The 15,622-nt window shown below is 37.2% G+C and overlaps 1 protein-coding gene across 9 annotated transcripts in view; it reads right to left on the minus strand.

The window, feature by feature from the left end:
* PLEKHA7 (pleckstrin homology domain containing A7) overlaps window positions 1–15,622 on the minus strand; it is a 168,222-nt gene that overhangs the window by 20,575 nt on the left and 132,025 nt on the right. For 8 of the 9 annotated variants that reach the window (XM_087745643.1, XM_087745641.1, XM_087745637.1 and 5 more), the window contains 6 exons: window positions 13,636–13,722; window positions 11,266–11,319; window positions 4,860–4,928; window positions 4,611–4,691; window positions 3,196–3,345; window positions 216–317 (listed from right to left, as the gene is read on the minus strand). In XM_087745643.1, coding sequence (XP_087601769.1) covers window positions 216–317; window positions 3,196–3,345; window positions 4,611–4,691; window positions 4,860–4,928; window positions 11,266–11,319; window positions 13,636–13,722 — 543 coding nt within the window. The remainder of the gene's footprint in view (window positions 1–215; window positions 318–3,195; window positions 3,346–4,610; window positions 4,692–4,859; window positions 4,929–11,265; window positions 11,320–13,635; window positions 13,723–15,622) is intronic. The other variant, XM_087745642.1, reaches the window with a different exon arrangement.

Consider the following 15,622-nt stretch of genomic DNA (forward strand, 5'->3'; position numbering starts at 1 on the left):
AATTTACATAGACAACTTATGAGAAACTATTACACATGCTGCAAGATAGCTAGTTACTGCGCAGCTATGCCGTTACAATGCCTGAACTTTGCAAACTAAGCTACATGACAGCTGAATACAGTGCAAAAATTGTGGAGAATTTCTCATGAGATGATAGCTTTCAAGTTCAGACAAAATCATCTCATAAGTAAACCAGTGTCTGGAAATGGACTCACCTGAGATACCAATGAACTATTCATCTGTTCCTGTAAGGCTTTTTTCAGCTGGCTCACATCCTTTTCTAATTTCAGATATTCATTCCAGGCATTTTCCATTTCCTATTAACAGAGAGAATACTCTTAATACAATGTTACAATAAACTTTGAAATCACTCTATCCATTCTCTAATTGAGAGCCAAAGTGTTTTTAAGATGGTGGTGTTCCATTATAAAAAGAAGCAAAAAATCCATTTTGTAGTCTACATTTTCGCTTAGAGTTAATGATAAACTTCAAAACGCTTTATAGCTTGCAAGATCAAGTCAAGAATCCCTTGTTAAAAAATTCTGGCCAGCTTCCTCACACAAAACCATTTCTTAAGCATAGAACCGGCATTTAATAGAATTTGAACTATGACTAATATGCTATGAAGGAATCAAGTCTATTCCAGTTCCATTTCCTTTTACCTTACCTATTTAAAACAACTTTTTAATTAAAATCCAAACAGTCACCTAAACCAGAACTCATGTTTTGAAACACAAAGCAGGTCATTCTTTAAAAGTTCTACAGACTGTGTTGTAATGTCATTAGAAGTGACTAAACAAGCAGACACCTGGAAAATAAGGCTACTTAATCACCCTTACTTTACTTAGATTATTTCCAGCATCCATGGCACTACAGTCTGCCTTCTGACCCAGAACTGAGAAAAATCAAATGTCTGGAGCATTTTTATGTAAGGAATGATGAAGAAGGCTTTTTCTCTGAAGTCTAGAGAAGAGATCACTTGGGAGTTGAGGGGAAGAAATAACAGAAGTCTATGAAACCATGAGTGGCAGGGAGAGAGCGGTAACAACTGACCATTCCCCATCCTTTCTTATACAAGAACAAGGGTATACCACATGAAACATGTACAAGTCAGGCTCAAACCAAATAAAAGAAAGTGGCTGTCCACGCAGTGGGGAAAAAAAAGATCTGGGCAATACCTTGCCAAATGATGTTTTGGATGCAAAACGTTCACAAAATTTAATAGGAGACTGTACGGGTTCTTGGAAATAAGATCTACTCAGGATTACTAAACACACACACAAAAAAATACCAGCCTCAGGAATTCCCTGAGCAGGAAATAGTTAGAAGGATTGGTTGTGACAGCAAATACTACCCACCTCTTGTATCCTTACTCTTCCTTCCCTAAGCATCTGCTTATGCCCACTGCTGAAGCCAGAACCCTTGGCTAGAAGGAGCCTTGGACTGGACCAGTACAGCCATTCTTACAATTACTTGCTGTTTATGCCCCTGATTAAATTTTAAATCATAGAATCATACAATATCCGGAGTTGGAAGGGACCCACAAGGATCATCGAGTCCAACTCCTGTCCCTGCATAGGACAACCCCAAAAATCACACCATAGGTCTCAGGGCGTTATCCAAATGCTTCTTGAATATTGTCAGGCTTGGCACTGTGACTACCTCCCGGGGGAGCCTGTTCCAGTGCTCCACTACCCTTTGGGTGAAGAACCTTTTCCTAATGATCAACCTAGACGTCCCCTGGCATATCTTCCTGCCATTCCCTCGGGTCCTATCGTTGGTCGTCAGGGAGAAGAGATCAGCACCTGCCTGTCCTCCCCTTGTGAGGAAGCTGTAGACCGCGATGAGGTCTGCCCTCAGTCTCCTCTTCTCCAGGCTGAACAGACCAAGTGACTTCAGCCGCTCCTCGTATGGCTTCCCCTCTAAACCCTTTGCCATCTTTGTGGCTCTCCTCTGGACACTCTCTAGTAGCTTCATATCCTTTTTGTACTGTGGCGCCTCAAACTGCACACAGTACTCAAGGTGAGGCCGCACCAGCGCAGAGCAGAGCGGGACAATCACCTCCCTCAACCAGCTAGCAATACAGTGCTTGATGCACCCCAGGACACGGTCGGCCCTTTTGGCTGCCAGGGCACACCGTTGGCTCATGTTCAACTTGCCGTCACCCAGAACCTCCAGATCCCTCTCCGCGGGGCTGCTCTCCAGCCTCTCGTTCCCCAGTCTACATGTACATCTAAGGGTTGCCATGTCCCGGGTGCAAAATCCGGCACTTGCCCTTGTTAAACTTCATACGGTTGGTGATTGCTCAGCTCTCTAATTTGTCCAGATCTCTCTGCAGGGCCTCTCTGCCCTTGAGTGTCAACAGCTCCTCCCAATTTTGTGTCATCACCAAACTTTGACAACAAACCTTCAAGTCCTGCATCCAAGTGATTTATGAAGATATTTAAGAGCACTGGCCCCAAGATGGATCCCTGCGGAATGCTGTCTGTGAAAGTCACACATTTTCTACAGGCACAAAACACTGCATATTATATATATATATATGCGTGCATTAAAATGCCAGTATTATTTGAATATATATATATATAAAAATAATACTGGCATTTTAATGACCAGATCTTACTATAGGAAAGGTGTTCATGCAGTTCTAGAAACAGTCTTCTGAAGAGCTGGTCCCATATTCATTAAGAGGCAGGAGTAATATACTGAGTACACAACACCCAGGTTTCATATACTCTCTTTCATCGCCAATTCTTAGAAATATTTTTTTTAATAAAAATGCAACATTAAATTGCATTTCAATTTTATTAAGTCATAATATCAACAGTGAATTTTGACTGAAATATCAACAGACTTTCCCAATTCCTCTTCCTCTGGAAAAATACCATGGAATCATACTTATATTTTCAAAGGATTAGCTGAAAGATTTGCAATATAAACCCCATACATAAATGAAAAAGGTATAAAAAAGGTTTTTGAGCTGGGGGGGTGGGGGGTGGGGGGTGGGTGGAGAAGGGGGCATTAAAAAGGAAAGCTGGAGAGACTGTTTAAATTGTTTTGCTCTGGTTTAGTATCCCGTACCTTAACCAAATCAGCTCAGAACAGGACTTAACTCCCCTAATCCAACAAACTATACGGTTTTACTCTAGCTGGCATTTTAACTATGGTTTTCTTGAAACAACAAAAAACACATACCGTTGAAACTTTGGATATTTCAGCCCGAATCTGGATGAGATCCTCTTGCAAAAGTCTCTGCTGGTAAGAAATTTTTTCTGCATGTCGTGGTTGGTCTTTGTACTGTTCCATCTGCCTGTGTAAAACCTCCAAAACAGACTCCAGCTGATCCTAACAAAGATGATGGCAGTAAGATTACAACATTTACATGGAATTTTATGGATCAACCTGCGGGAAAAAAAAAGTTCTTTTCCACCTCCCCAGTCTTTCCTATAAGCCACAGGAGGTTAGGATTGGCCTCCTGTTGTGGAGACTAAGATGTAAACGAAAAAGTGCAAGAGCCTTAATTAACTACTATAACCAAAAATATCTGGTATTTTCCATTAAATCTTTCCATTGAGTAGCCAAAACTGTGGAAAACAAAGCAGTGAGAGGGGAATTTTTCTACTTACAGTCTGTACAAAACTGTAATGTACAGTTTCAGAAAAATTCCCACTAAGTAGTATAGAACTGTGACAGCCCTACCATCGCACAGCATTAGATGTTTATTTAAGGATAGGCATTAAAATATTGTCTAAAACACTAAGTAGGCCCGATTCATTCAGTCAGGAGTAAATAACACTGAATCATTTTTGCACAGTAGCTCTCCCAAAGGATCCATCTGGACAGTACTTTCGTTTTAGAATAGATTTTTTTCTCAACCACCTCAATTTATTGACAGCTATAACTCACAGGCAGTGAAGCAGATAAAGATACATACAGGCAAGGAAAGACAAACCATTTTGTTATTGTTTACAATTTGAACTCTGACTTGAATGGGCACAGAGGAAAGGAGGTCGTTCCAACTACAAACTCGTTACTGGAGATATTCCAGCCTTTCAGTCACAACCCTCAGAACTAAGTTCACAGTATTATACATAAACCACCATACGTTTCTGAAATTACTACAAACTTGAATCTCTCTCCCTTCTCTCACTCCTTTTTTTAAAAATCAAAACAAACCACCAACAAAAAACCCCAACAAACCACCACACAAGTTACAGTGAGAGCTCAATGTGGTAGCACGCTGCTACTCATGCAAACAATTTTTGTGCACGTGGGAAGAACTGCAAATGAAACATGACTCCGCCTCACACCACATACATATTAAGACATAAAGCAAAACTACACAGAACAGTGTATGTACTCCAATTTATAATAAATGCCAGAAAATTAAATGTGGTTATAAAACATTCATTTTCAAAAACATATTTTCTAAAAGTGAGTACTCATCCTAACATAAAACCTAGTTCTTTTCCTTATATGTTTATACACATGTCCAAAGAAAACTAGTATAATGCAAGCAGCATCCAGTAATTCAATTTTTTGTTTGCAACTTCACGTTTTAGGATTAGATGACAGTTATTATTTTATAAAACCATTTTTAATCTACTTACTTTATTTTCCTTCAGGGCTCTTATTTTGTCCTCCAAGTCCTGCAGAATTCTGTCCTGCTCACAGAAAATACTTAGCTTGACCTCAAAATGAAATCATATAAATATATAATGTTAGATTTTAAAAAACAAGCAGAAAAGTCTCCACTAGTAGTATTTTACTCCAAAGAGCATAACAACGTGAACACGTAACAGTACAACATAAGTAGCCAAAACAATGCAAGAGGTTCTGAAGTGGTATTTGATACTTACATCAATATCACTTTCTGCAATCTTGACAGGTTTTGTACTTCGTTCTTTTAACGTGTCACGCCCCGTCACCTAAGAGGAATAGGTTTTAAAGATCTGAGAAATTTGTTGCAAACTAAAGCCTGATTATGCTTCAACAATGAAAAGAAAAGTTTTGTTAAATATTCACAGTTATTAATAAAGATTAAGAAAATTTTGGATACAAGTCTTTTCAAATATGGCTTTAGTTTTTAAAAAGATGTTATCAGAAAGGATTACTAGTTATATTAGGCTACTTAATAACTCTTACAGCAGCTTAAAATTCTGTACAAAACAGCATAACCCCACTTGTCTATGGTTACAAAGGTCCTGTTCCTGCAAAACCTAATAGTTTTAACAGTTTGGTTTTAATAGCCTTCTTGAAGCCAAAGGACTTGAATAGTTCCTTTAAATGTGTGGTTGCAAGAATAACAGCATTAATTAATGACTAAAAATACAACTTTTTGGCAACTATTTCATTTTACAAAGGATAGTCTCTTCCATAGTCCAGGGTGAATTGTATTAAAAACAGACTGCTATACAAGTGCTATAGTGGAATTAAATGTAATTAATCTATTTTGACATATTTATAATATAACAAATCTCTCATTCCATAAATCACTCATTTTATATTCAATTTCTGGTGAGAAGATTATCTTCTCACATAATGCAGTTTTTAAATCAGTACAGAAACTATACTATATTATACTTTCAACCTTCACAGCAATCTTAAAATGAAGGCATGTCTATCTCTGTAGAAAGTTGATTACTCCACTGCCTACATGGGACCCATTTTGTGAATAAATGAGGTTAAGAAAATGGCAATATAATACAGCTCATTAATCATACAGTTTTTAAAAGCCTTAAAATCTAATGACTTAATATTACTAGATTAGAACACTTTTAAAGATTCATTAAAGCCAATGCTGTCTTCCCAAAGAAACACCTGGTGTTTAGAAGTATAGCACTCATATACAGTATATTTCTACTCATACACAGGCAAGAGTTTATGAGGCAAAGTTCACCTAAATATTGCCTTTAATAATATAAGACGCAGAAGATTTAATATAAGAGCAGAAGTTGTTGGCTTTTTTGGTGGGGTAGAAGGGATAGTTTGATTTTTTTATTGAATGACTGGCAATCTCCAGACTTGAAGCTACATAGTTTACTTATTAACCTAACAGGCACCTACAGGATCATGGTAGCTTTTTTAAAGTAATTACATTTTACTGTAAGTAGAAATAAATCTTTGATACAACCTCAGTTTCTCATTTAACATGTTATGTGTAGTTAGCCATCTACACATAGTATCTTCAAATAACAAAGCAGGTTTAAGACAGAAGAATATGGTCATCATTTGTATTTACTGTCTTCTCTCCTCCAATGGCAGACTCCATTCAAAGACTTATCATGTGTTTTCATGTGGTGAAACATTATCTCCCCACCACCAAAATCAAAAGCATTTACTGCTTCTCAAAACTTTCTATTTTTGGATATTGTCATTTTCAACAATGATGTGTTTTATATAGGAAAAACTCTTTCTTTCAAAAGTATTAATGGAATTATTTACATTCTAAATCCTATGTATAATAGTAACAAATAATTAAATATAAGCATAAATACCAGCATGTCAAAGTAAAAATTTTGCATATTTAATTACTTGCAAGCTAAGAGAATGCAAAAGCCTTTTTCAAAGCAATGGAATTAACATAAAAGCCAGAGTCTATAGATTTTGGGGATATTTTAAATTACATAATCAGAACTGTAAAGAATTTGTTAATTATCAAGCAGTGAACATGAGAACATAATGAAGATTTAGCATGCTTTCACATTTTCAAAATTACACATAGGAGTCGCTACTTGACACGATCATTTTCAAAAACATGATAAAATTAAACCAAACACTGAGGTCAGCCATAATTTCGCATACAGACTCCAAAAGGGGGGGGGGGGGGGGGCGGTGGGGAGAAGAAAAAAAAAAAAAGGCAGGAAAAAACAAAATCTTACAGAAAGCTTTACTGTTTACCATAAGACACCTGTAAAAGCCAGAATATGTAAACATTGACTGCTATTTTAAAAAGCAATGGGATGAGCACATTTCAGATGCAAGCAGTCTTACATGTATACTGGATAGTAACCCTTGTGCTGAGTTCTTTAGCACTTTGTATATCATGTTGATCAGAGGTCCATTATTTTCTATCTGTTTCAAACAAAAGTTTAGTAATAGCTTGTTATAGATGTAAAAATGAGAACTTCCAAATCTTACACGTCAAAACTCCACGAGCAGCAGCAATCACATGCTCTTATGTCACACCAGTCCTTGAGGTTTATAGTCTATATAATCTGCCATTACGGAAGCTACAACTGGTTATCTACCTATCTTGTTATATTGTGGGTAGATTGTTCATCCAACCATAAGACTTTTTTACTTTTGCAAAGCACACATATGAACACACGACACAAAATAGGATTTGCTCAGACTTGCCCAATTACAGTTTCAAGAGTGTTGGGTATTACAGGAAGATATCTTCTGTCATGTAACACTTGTACCAAGAGCTCTATATTGATAATTTGAGCAACCTAAACAGCTTCGGATATTACAGTATGACTGCAGAAGAATGAAGCAGGGCCACTGCTGAACCACTGAGAGGGCCCCAGATTTGCTTGAACCGGTTGCACAGTTTATACCTAGTGACACAAACTTTCCTGTACTTCCTCATCCATATTTTGTATAACCTGCTCGGGAATGTTTGCGAACTATTCTGAAGTGAGGCTGCCCATCCATCCCTCCTGTGGCCTGCTGGAACTTGATTTCATAGTCACGAAAAGGGAATCTTCCTTCAGCACTTGCGTTTCACCTTATTTGCAAAGTCATCTTAGAAGCTTGTGGGGAAAACTGAGGTTTTCTTTCCTTTGCTCTTCCTTTCTGCTTTTCTAATACAGGGTCTATCCACTTTAGAGATCAAAAAACAACAACTGTGGAAACACAACTGTGGAAATTTATTTGCAGAAGAGGCATGGTTATGCTATAGCATACAGTTACACCGTTTCTTTCATGCTCCACATAGCTCTACTTCATGAGTGAAAAAAGAATACAGAGTCATTGCAGCAATTTGGGGGAAAAAAAAAGTTCATAACCTAAGGGCAATATTGTTAAAGGAAACCTCCACAATACATGGTATTTGACAAGTTCAAAATGATGAATAATTGTTCCTCGTAGTGTGAGTAAACAGCCTTTAGACTTTTTTTTTATGTCAGAACTAGCTTGCACGCAAGAGAAAACTACTGAAATGGATTATATCTCTAGAGCATTTTTATTTCATTTATACTTATGACAATACACTGTAATGTTGAAAAATATCATCTTGGTATTAACATAAAAATTATTTCTTAGATAATATTTTTAAACTCTTAAATAATAAAAAATGGGCTCTTATAAAAGGATAAGGGCAAGGGGGGACAAAACGTGTGTAATGACAAATTACTAAATGCTGTGTAACCAGTTATTGTAATCAGTTTTATTACTATAGCATGCATTATGCAGTGAATTGCTTAATTACTGTTCCATGTTGAAAAGTTATATTTCAAAACCTCTTGGAGGAGAGATCTTCAGAAATGATGGATTTAGTGAAAAGAAGAAAGTTTAACTCCAGTTCTAAAATCTTCAGTCCTATTTAAAACTGTTTAATCAGAATGGGTCTAACTCAAAGCCCAATGAAGTGAAAAGAGAGACTTGAATTAAAAGGCTTTCTATCTAAGCCTTCAGTGTCTTAAATGAAAGGTACCACATATATTAACTGTGAGTTTGCCATATTCCATCATTACCAAATCAATATGTAACTTGCTTAGTTTCATCCAGCACTCTATTCTTTTTTCCTCATACTGGAAAGCAAAGCACCTCTTCAGTAATTTATGTTTAGTGGCAAAACACAAACTTAACCAATACAAAGACACCTTCTCAAGTTTCACATGGTCTCTTTAATCTCTCAGCAACCTGACCTGAAATTTTACATTTCCGGACCGGTACTGAAAGAAGGTTATTAAGAAATGCCCGTTTTAAAAAATCAGATCATTCTGATGGAAACACACTTGACACTTTGACTGTCAAGATTTTCAAAAGGGAACTAACGCCAACATTAACATTAACGCTAATGCTGGGGGATGAAGGGATTGAGAGCAGCCCTGAGGAGAAGGAATTGGGGGTACTGGTAGCTGGACATTCACCAGCAACATGCACTCGCAGCCCAGAAAGCCAACCGTATGCTGGGCTGCATCAAAAGCAGCACGGCCAGCAGGTCGAGGGAGGCGATTCTGCCCCTCTGCTCTGCTCTGGTGAGACCCCACCTGGAGTACTGCCTTCAGCTCTGGGGTCCCCAAGCACAGGAAAGACACGGACCTGTTGGAGCAGGTCCAGAGGAGGGCCACAAAAATGTTAAAAGGGCTGGAGCACCTCTCCTCTGAGGACAGGCTGAGAGAGCTGGGTTGTTTAGCCTGGAGAAGAGAAGGCTCTAGGGAGACCTTACTGCGGCCTTGCAATACTTAAAGGGGGCATACAGGAAAAATGGGGACAGACTTTTTAGCAGGGCCTGTTGCAATAGGACAACAGATAATGGTTTTAAACTGAAAGAGGGTTGATTAATACTAGATATAAGGAAGAAATGCTTTACGATGAGGGTGGTGAAACACTGCAACAGGTTGCCCAGAGAAGTGGTAGATGCCCCACCCCTGGAAACAGTCAAGGTCAGGTTGGACGGGGCTTTGAACAACCTGCTCTAGTTGAAGATGTCACAGCAGGGGGTTGGACTAGATGACCTTTAAAGGTCCCTTCCAACCCAAACTATTCTACGATTCTCATTCTACAATTAAGTCTCTTTTCACAGAAAGATCAGGAACACCCATACATTTATCTTTCTGGCCGCTTTCTTCAGGTGCTACACAGGCTGGAAAGGCACAAGGGGAGCTCCTGGGAGACCAAATAGCTCATCGTGTCCTGGACTGCAACAAATCAATCCAGATGGGATAAACTAAAAAGTTAAAAACCCATCCTAATAATTTGGCTAAGCACATAACATTTTCAGAGGCTTAAACTGTGGTCATTTTTAACTGTGGAAATTGTTGTTTTATAATGGACAAAACACTGTGTTTATTAAAAAATTCTCAAATTGTAGGACCTTTTAAATTGAAATTTGTCATAAAATTCAGGCTATGGCTTGGGATGCAGCTACATTTGGCAAAGCCATGAAAAAAACAAGAACAAGGCCTAAAGTGGAATGCGTCCAACCAATGTTAAATTTGTATATTAACGACTACAACAGTTTACATATTTGTGATAAATATTCTATCTTTATATATAATGTCACTATATATATGTGTAATATGTATTATTAACATTTTCCATGGATATATTTGGTTATATATTCAGCCATCAAAACATCAGATAAAACTGAAATACACATACTAATAGGTCCAGTCAGCTCACTAGTTGCACATACGCAATGCCCCATGGCATCAAGGAGAGCTATGTACATGCAAAGAATAAGGATAATAAGGTGTCAAATTTCACCCCACCTTGATTTTCAGAAACACCATATGATTTATATATGGTGAGACATCCTACACACCATAGAAAGTGACAGACTGCTTTGCTAAGCAAAATGATTATACGTTTTCGTTTTTCTTTTTTCTTCTTCAAAACCTGATATTAATAAGTCTAGATTTGCTTTCAAATTGCCAACTATCAGGTGTACTGGATACAAAAGTCATTTAGTTTAGACAGATGCTTTGATGCTCAATATATATATATTTTTTTAAAGGAAATATCACGTAACATTATTTGGGCAGATTATATCTACGGATGGATGGATGAATGGGTGCGTTTGAAATCTCTTAGCTGTAATAATATGAAGACAATGACAGGTGCTGATTAATCACCACATTTTCACAAGAAAGCAAGACATTATAAATATGGCATATTATAAAAACAAGGAAAAAGTCAGCTCAAGAAGATTTAAAGGGAAAAAGCTGGATTAAAAGAACACCCTATTTTAACTTAGAGGAGTTTACTTCATATGGGTTCTAATGCTACAGCAGACAAACATTTTGAATCAGTTTTTTATCTGATTTCTCTAAACTCACCATTCATCTGGAGCACCAGTAACACAAGTTCATCCTACAAACTGAAGCAATTACATTTTCTGAGTTTGCACTTTAATTGTATAGTCACTACTATAAAGACACTTAATATTTTAAGCACAACAGTGATGGCAAAAGACACAGAGTTTCTATCTCTGAACAGAAGGTGATTTGAAAACCTGCAGGTACAAAAACGATACACAAAAGACCCCTGGGTTAAAAAAAAAAATAACGGAAGTAGACGCCTATAAAATCTTACCTTTAGATCCAAATACTCCAAATCTTTTTTCAACTGGATATAAGTGTCATCCGCCTTCAGGTAAGTACATAGGGGAAAAAAAATGCAATGTCTTTGAATGTTTGAAACAATTTCAAAATACTTGGATTGGTTATATATAAGAAAATGGATGAAAGAGGAAACAAAATAACAGAGTGGGAAGTACATTTAAAAAAAAAGCACATTTGCTCCACCAGCATATTGCTATTTACAGCTGAAAAATGGGCAAAATATTTCCCAGGAACATTACTGCCTCCTGCCCAACCCTCCAAACACAGATTTGAGTTTTCCACCTCTAATGAGACACATTAAATACCTGAAACAATAGATTTTCAAAAGTTACTTTTTCAAGATCAATTTCTACTGACTATCCCTTCACTGAAAAAGCTATGGTGGTGTCCTCCAGCACAGTATGTCTCTTTGGGAGAAGAAAAGAAGACTTGTACCTAACTAAACGTCAAATATAACTAGAAGGCATTATGTAACAAATCATTAGAATACTTTTGATCACATTTCATACACATTTTAAGGTATGAATTCCTTTATTCAGGAAAAATACGAAATAAGTTTTGTGAATAAAATACTGAAAAAGATCTCACATATAAATAGAGAACCCATTTTGTCTTTTAAGTAATAGCATTCAACTTGATCCTTATTTTTCATCGGCTCACCTGTAATTGCTATCAGCTTAATTTTATAGTTACATTCATCTACCAACATCTTCATTACAGTCGCTTCAAGAAAAGCATGCACAGAAGTCATAACAAAGTTATTTCTCTTTTTTTTCAAAAAGAGGTATTTGCAATAGGCAACAAAATAAAGCTTAACTGTTGCAGAAGTGCTTTGTAATCAGCCAAAATGCCCCCAAATTCCTAGAATTTTATTGCTATTTTGACAGGATTTTATATCCTGGGTACATTAAACTTCAGAATAAAAGAAAAACACAACTATACCTTTTCTCAAGTTTTGAGCCAATGAGAATATGTAGTTAAAAAAGAAAAGAAAAACCCTTTATGCCATAAAAATCAATAGATCACACTTGCATTTCTTTAGAGGTGTTCACTTGCAGTTCTTGTCCGATCAGCTTATAAGTCTGGCTGAGGACTTGACTAGAAAGTCTGCCCATTTTTGGAGAAATCCCTGTTACTATCACCCATCTTAGTGCAATTGTTCTGTAGGTGAGGTAAGTCAGGAAACGAAAGTTTTCCAAATTCAAAAAAATTTCTTTAGTTTTGGACCAATACAAAGCCTTCACCAATTCCACAAAGAGTCACCACATTTTATTCCCAGATGGCTCCATTTTTGAGGCTCTAATATGAACTGAAGAGCTCCATTAAGTACATTTCTGTAAGTTTCATACATCAGTGCAATCGAGAGCACTGTTGATGATCCAAGATGCCCATGAGCTTTTATGAACCAATGTTCACCTGCAGAACTGACACAGTTACAAGCTCATATGAATGTACAAACTGGCCAATGCATTTCCATTTGCAGATGACGCAGCATGTGGCACAGAGAGCCAATCCCGTCATGAAAGCAGCACAAAGAAATGGTTTTGCTTTAGAATGAACTTATCTAATATTTTAATCCACATTTCTGAAGATGTAGCATTTTCAGAAATAGTATAAAAAGGAAGCATACATAACAGTTTGAAACATATGCACTGGTGCCCTATAACTTAAACCGCTCATCTTTTATAGTAACTACAGTAGCAAAGAAAAACCGCAAACGACCTGGGAATTGTAGAATACCAAAGAACGGGCAAGAAAGCACAGACTCAAGCATGCCACTAATGAAGCATTTGCAGAGTCACAAAATGTCATACGGCACAGATGAGCCAAGCAGCAGCTGACCTGATAGGTGGAATTAGTTGGCAAGTGCTGCAGTAATTGTGCGATTGTGTAATTTCGTATACTAGCCAACTTAGCCTGATGTCTCCTTAATCGAATGAGAAGCAATGTTAGCTCTTCAGGCTGCAGGTATTTAGACACATTGTAAAGAGGAAATTAGCAGTCTTCAGGGAGAGTAACTGTAATTACATTTTTCACCTCAGTGCCCAGAAAGCAGTTACTTGACATGATTAAGCAATTATTTCATTAACTCTGCATTTGGTCAAATAAACATAATAAAAGTTGAATCCTGTAATAACAGACAGCTCACCCCTGTTCACGATGCAGATAACAGCAAAATTCCTACAGGCTTTACTGGGAGCTGGTTAAGATTAAGTTCTCATTGAAGTTATTTATGTTTTAACTAATAAAAATACAACTACTATGGAGTGAGCAGGATTTTAAAACTTAACTACAATACTATGATGACACAAAAGGAAAAGTAATTGCTCTCTCAACTTACCGACTTGCCATGCAAACTGGGTGCACTCACAGTATGTGTCATATAACCCATAGCAGGCATAGAGCGTCGATCAATGTGAGTTGAGCTCTGTAAGAAGCCACAGCCAGAATTGTAAGGATTGTCTCAAGTGAGAGGTATGTTGTACTTGATGGAAAATTCAGAAGATATGCACCTCTGCCACAAATTTTGTATTTGAATTCATGGCATGCTGAGATCAGGGTAACATTCATGGGCCAGCCAGATCCTTTGATGGTTAAATAAAAATTATGAATGAACAAATGCAAATTTAGCACCTGTGATGCTGGGCAGATCAGTAAATTCTGGCAGCACAAGAAGCTTCAGCGGAACATGCAAAGTGGCTTCCAGCAAATAAAAAAAATATTCATAAAGTTCCCCCCCACCTAATGTCTCCCAGAGAAATGCTGGCTGGCTTTTGCCCTGGTTGGCTTGTACTCCATACACTAACAACTGTGAATGCCCTCTTTTAGCCAGGGAACACTGAGCTACTGACATGAGTGACACCTTGTGGCAACGGGTTCCATTAATACCAGGTTTTATTAAATAATCATATTTGATCTGCCCCTTTCCACTTATAGTATGAAAACCTACTGCACATCCATTCTTTCATCGTTCTCTTAATGCCAAACTTTTATGGCTTTCTTCAAGGCAGACTAAATGTCTCATGATATGTTTTTATTCCTGTCTCTGAATTTCACTGAATGCTGTTTTGTTCTGCCTTTTTTTCTTTTAATTTTTTTAAGTGTAACTGGATGGAATTTAATAAAGCATTCCAGGGAGGGAGGAATATCACAGATTTCTGCAGACATATAAATTAAAATTTAAAATGACACTGTGTGCTTACATATAAAAACATGAGTGTTTTTCTCCAGAAACTTTTACAGAAGTTTCACAGAAAAGTTTTACAGATGAGGAAAACTGTGTTTCCCTATATTGGTAAAATCAGTATGACATAAAAAGAGATTTATTTTATGAGTAAAATTCATACAGCTGCATTGCACAGGAAGGGAAAAGACTGCTGTACATTCCTTCGTAAGGGATGTAACGCTCCTTCGACTTACACGTGGAGAAATCAATGTCTGGCATAATATAATCAGGAGTTAAAAAAATATGAATTTCCAGTGATGCACAACACTAGACTATTTAATCCTCTGACAGAATATTATAAATCTATAAATGCTGAAAGGCATCTGACAGCTACACCACATATACACTAGGAAAAAAATCTAAACTGTGCATGAAGCTGGCATGCACCTGAAGTCATGGTCCTGAACCCACGCTGGGTATCTGAATTTACAAGTCTGTCTCTTTGCAAATACTTTCCCCATCAGACCCCATGGCTGAGGTCAAAGAATTAAGTGAATACAGAGGCTTTCACTTCCACTTATTCCAGTGTAAGAGCTACCAAGTAAGCAAATTCTACAATGATTCAATCCTGAATTTCCCTAATTTCCTGACGCAAGGAGAGCCACGTGGAGTACCGAATAGGGAAACCTCTGTCACCTCTGGATAAAAAGGTACAACAGTGCCTACAAAAAAAACACACTGAAATTCTGCAGAAGGTTAAAGTTTCAGACTAACACTACTTGATTTTGGTTAGCCCAATGCTAACGACTCTGCAAAGGGCTTAAACTATCAAATGCACGAAAAATTATTATGTTTTTAGCCATAACTAAAAACTGAATCAGCTGTAAGACTAACTACACTAGCAAAACAGGTAGAGAAAGCAGACACAGCAAACACTGACAACTACAAGCATAAGTAAATAATCAAGGAAGAGTTCATCCTGCTGAGTTTTATATTCTTGCCTACCTACTCTATATATTAAAATACTTCAGTTTGTATATTTTATACATATAAACATATGCCTTCCAGTTTTTGAATAAAAATATTCCAGAACAATGCGATGTGCCACCAATATTCCTTTCCTAACCAACAAAAATTAATAAATCTGAAACGATCAGAAAAA

The sequence above is a fragment of the Nipponia nippon genome, unplaced genomic scaffold, assembly GCF_047370975.1.
Source record: "Nipponia nippon isolate SJK-2023a ecotype South Korea unplaced genomic scaffold, ASM4737097v1 scaffold_10, whole genome shotgun sequence".
Classification (NCBI taxonomy): Eukaryota; Metazoa; Chordata; class Aves; order Pelecaniformes; family Threskiornithidae; genus Nipponia; species Nipponia nippon.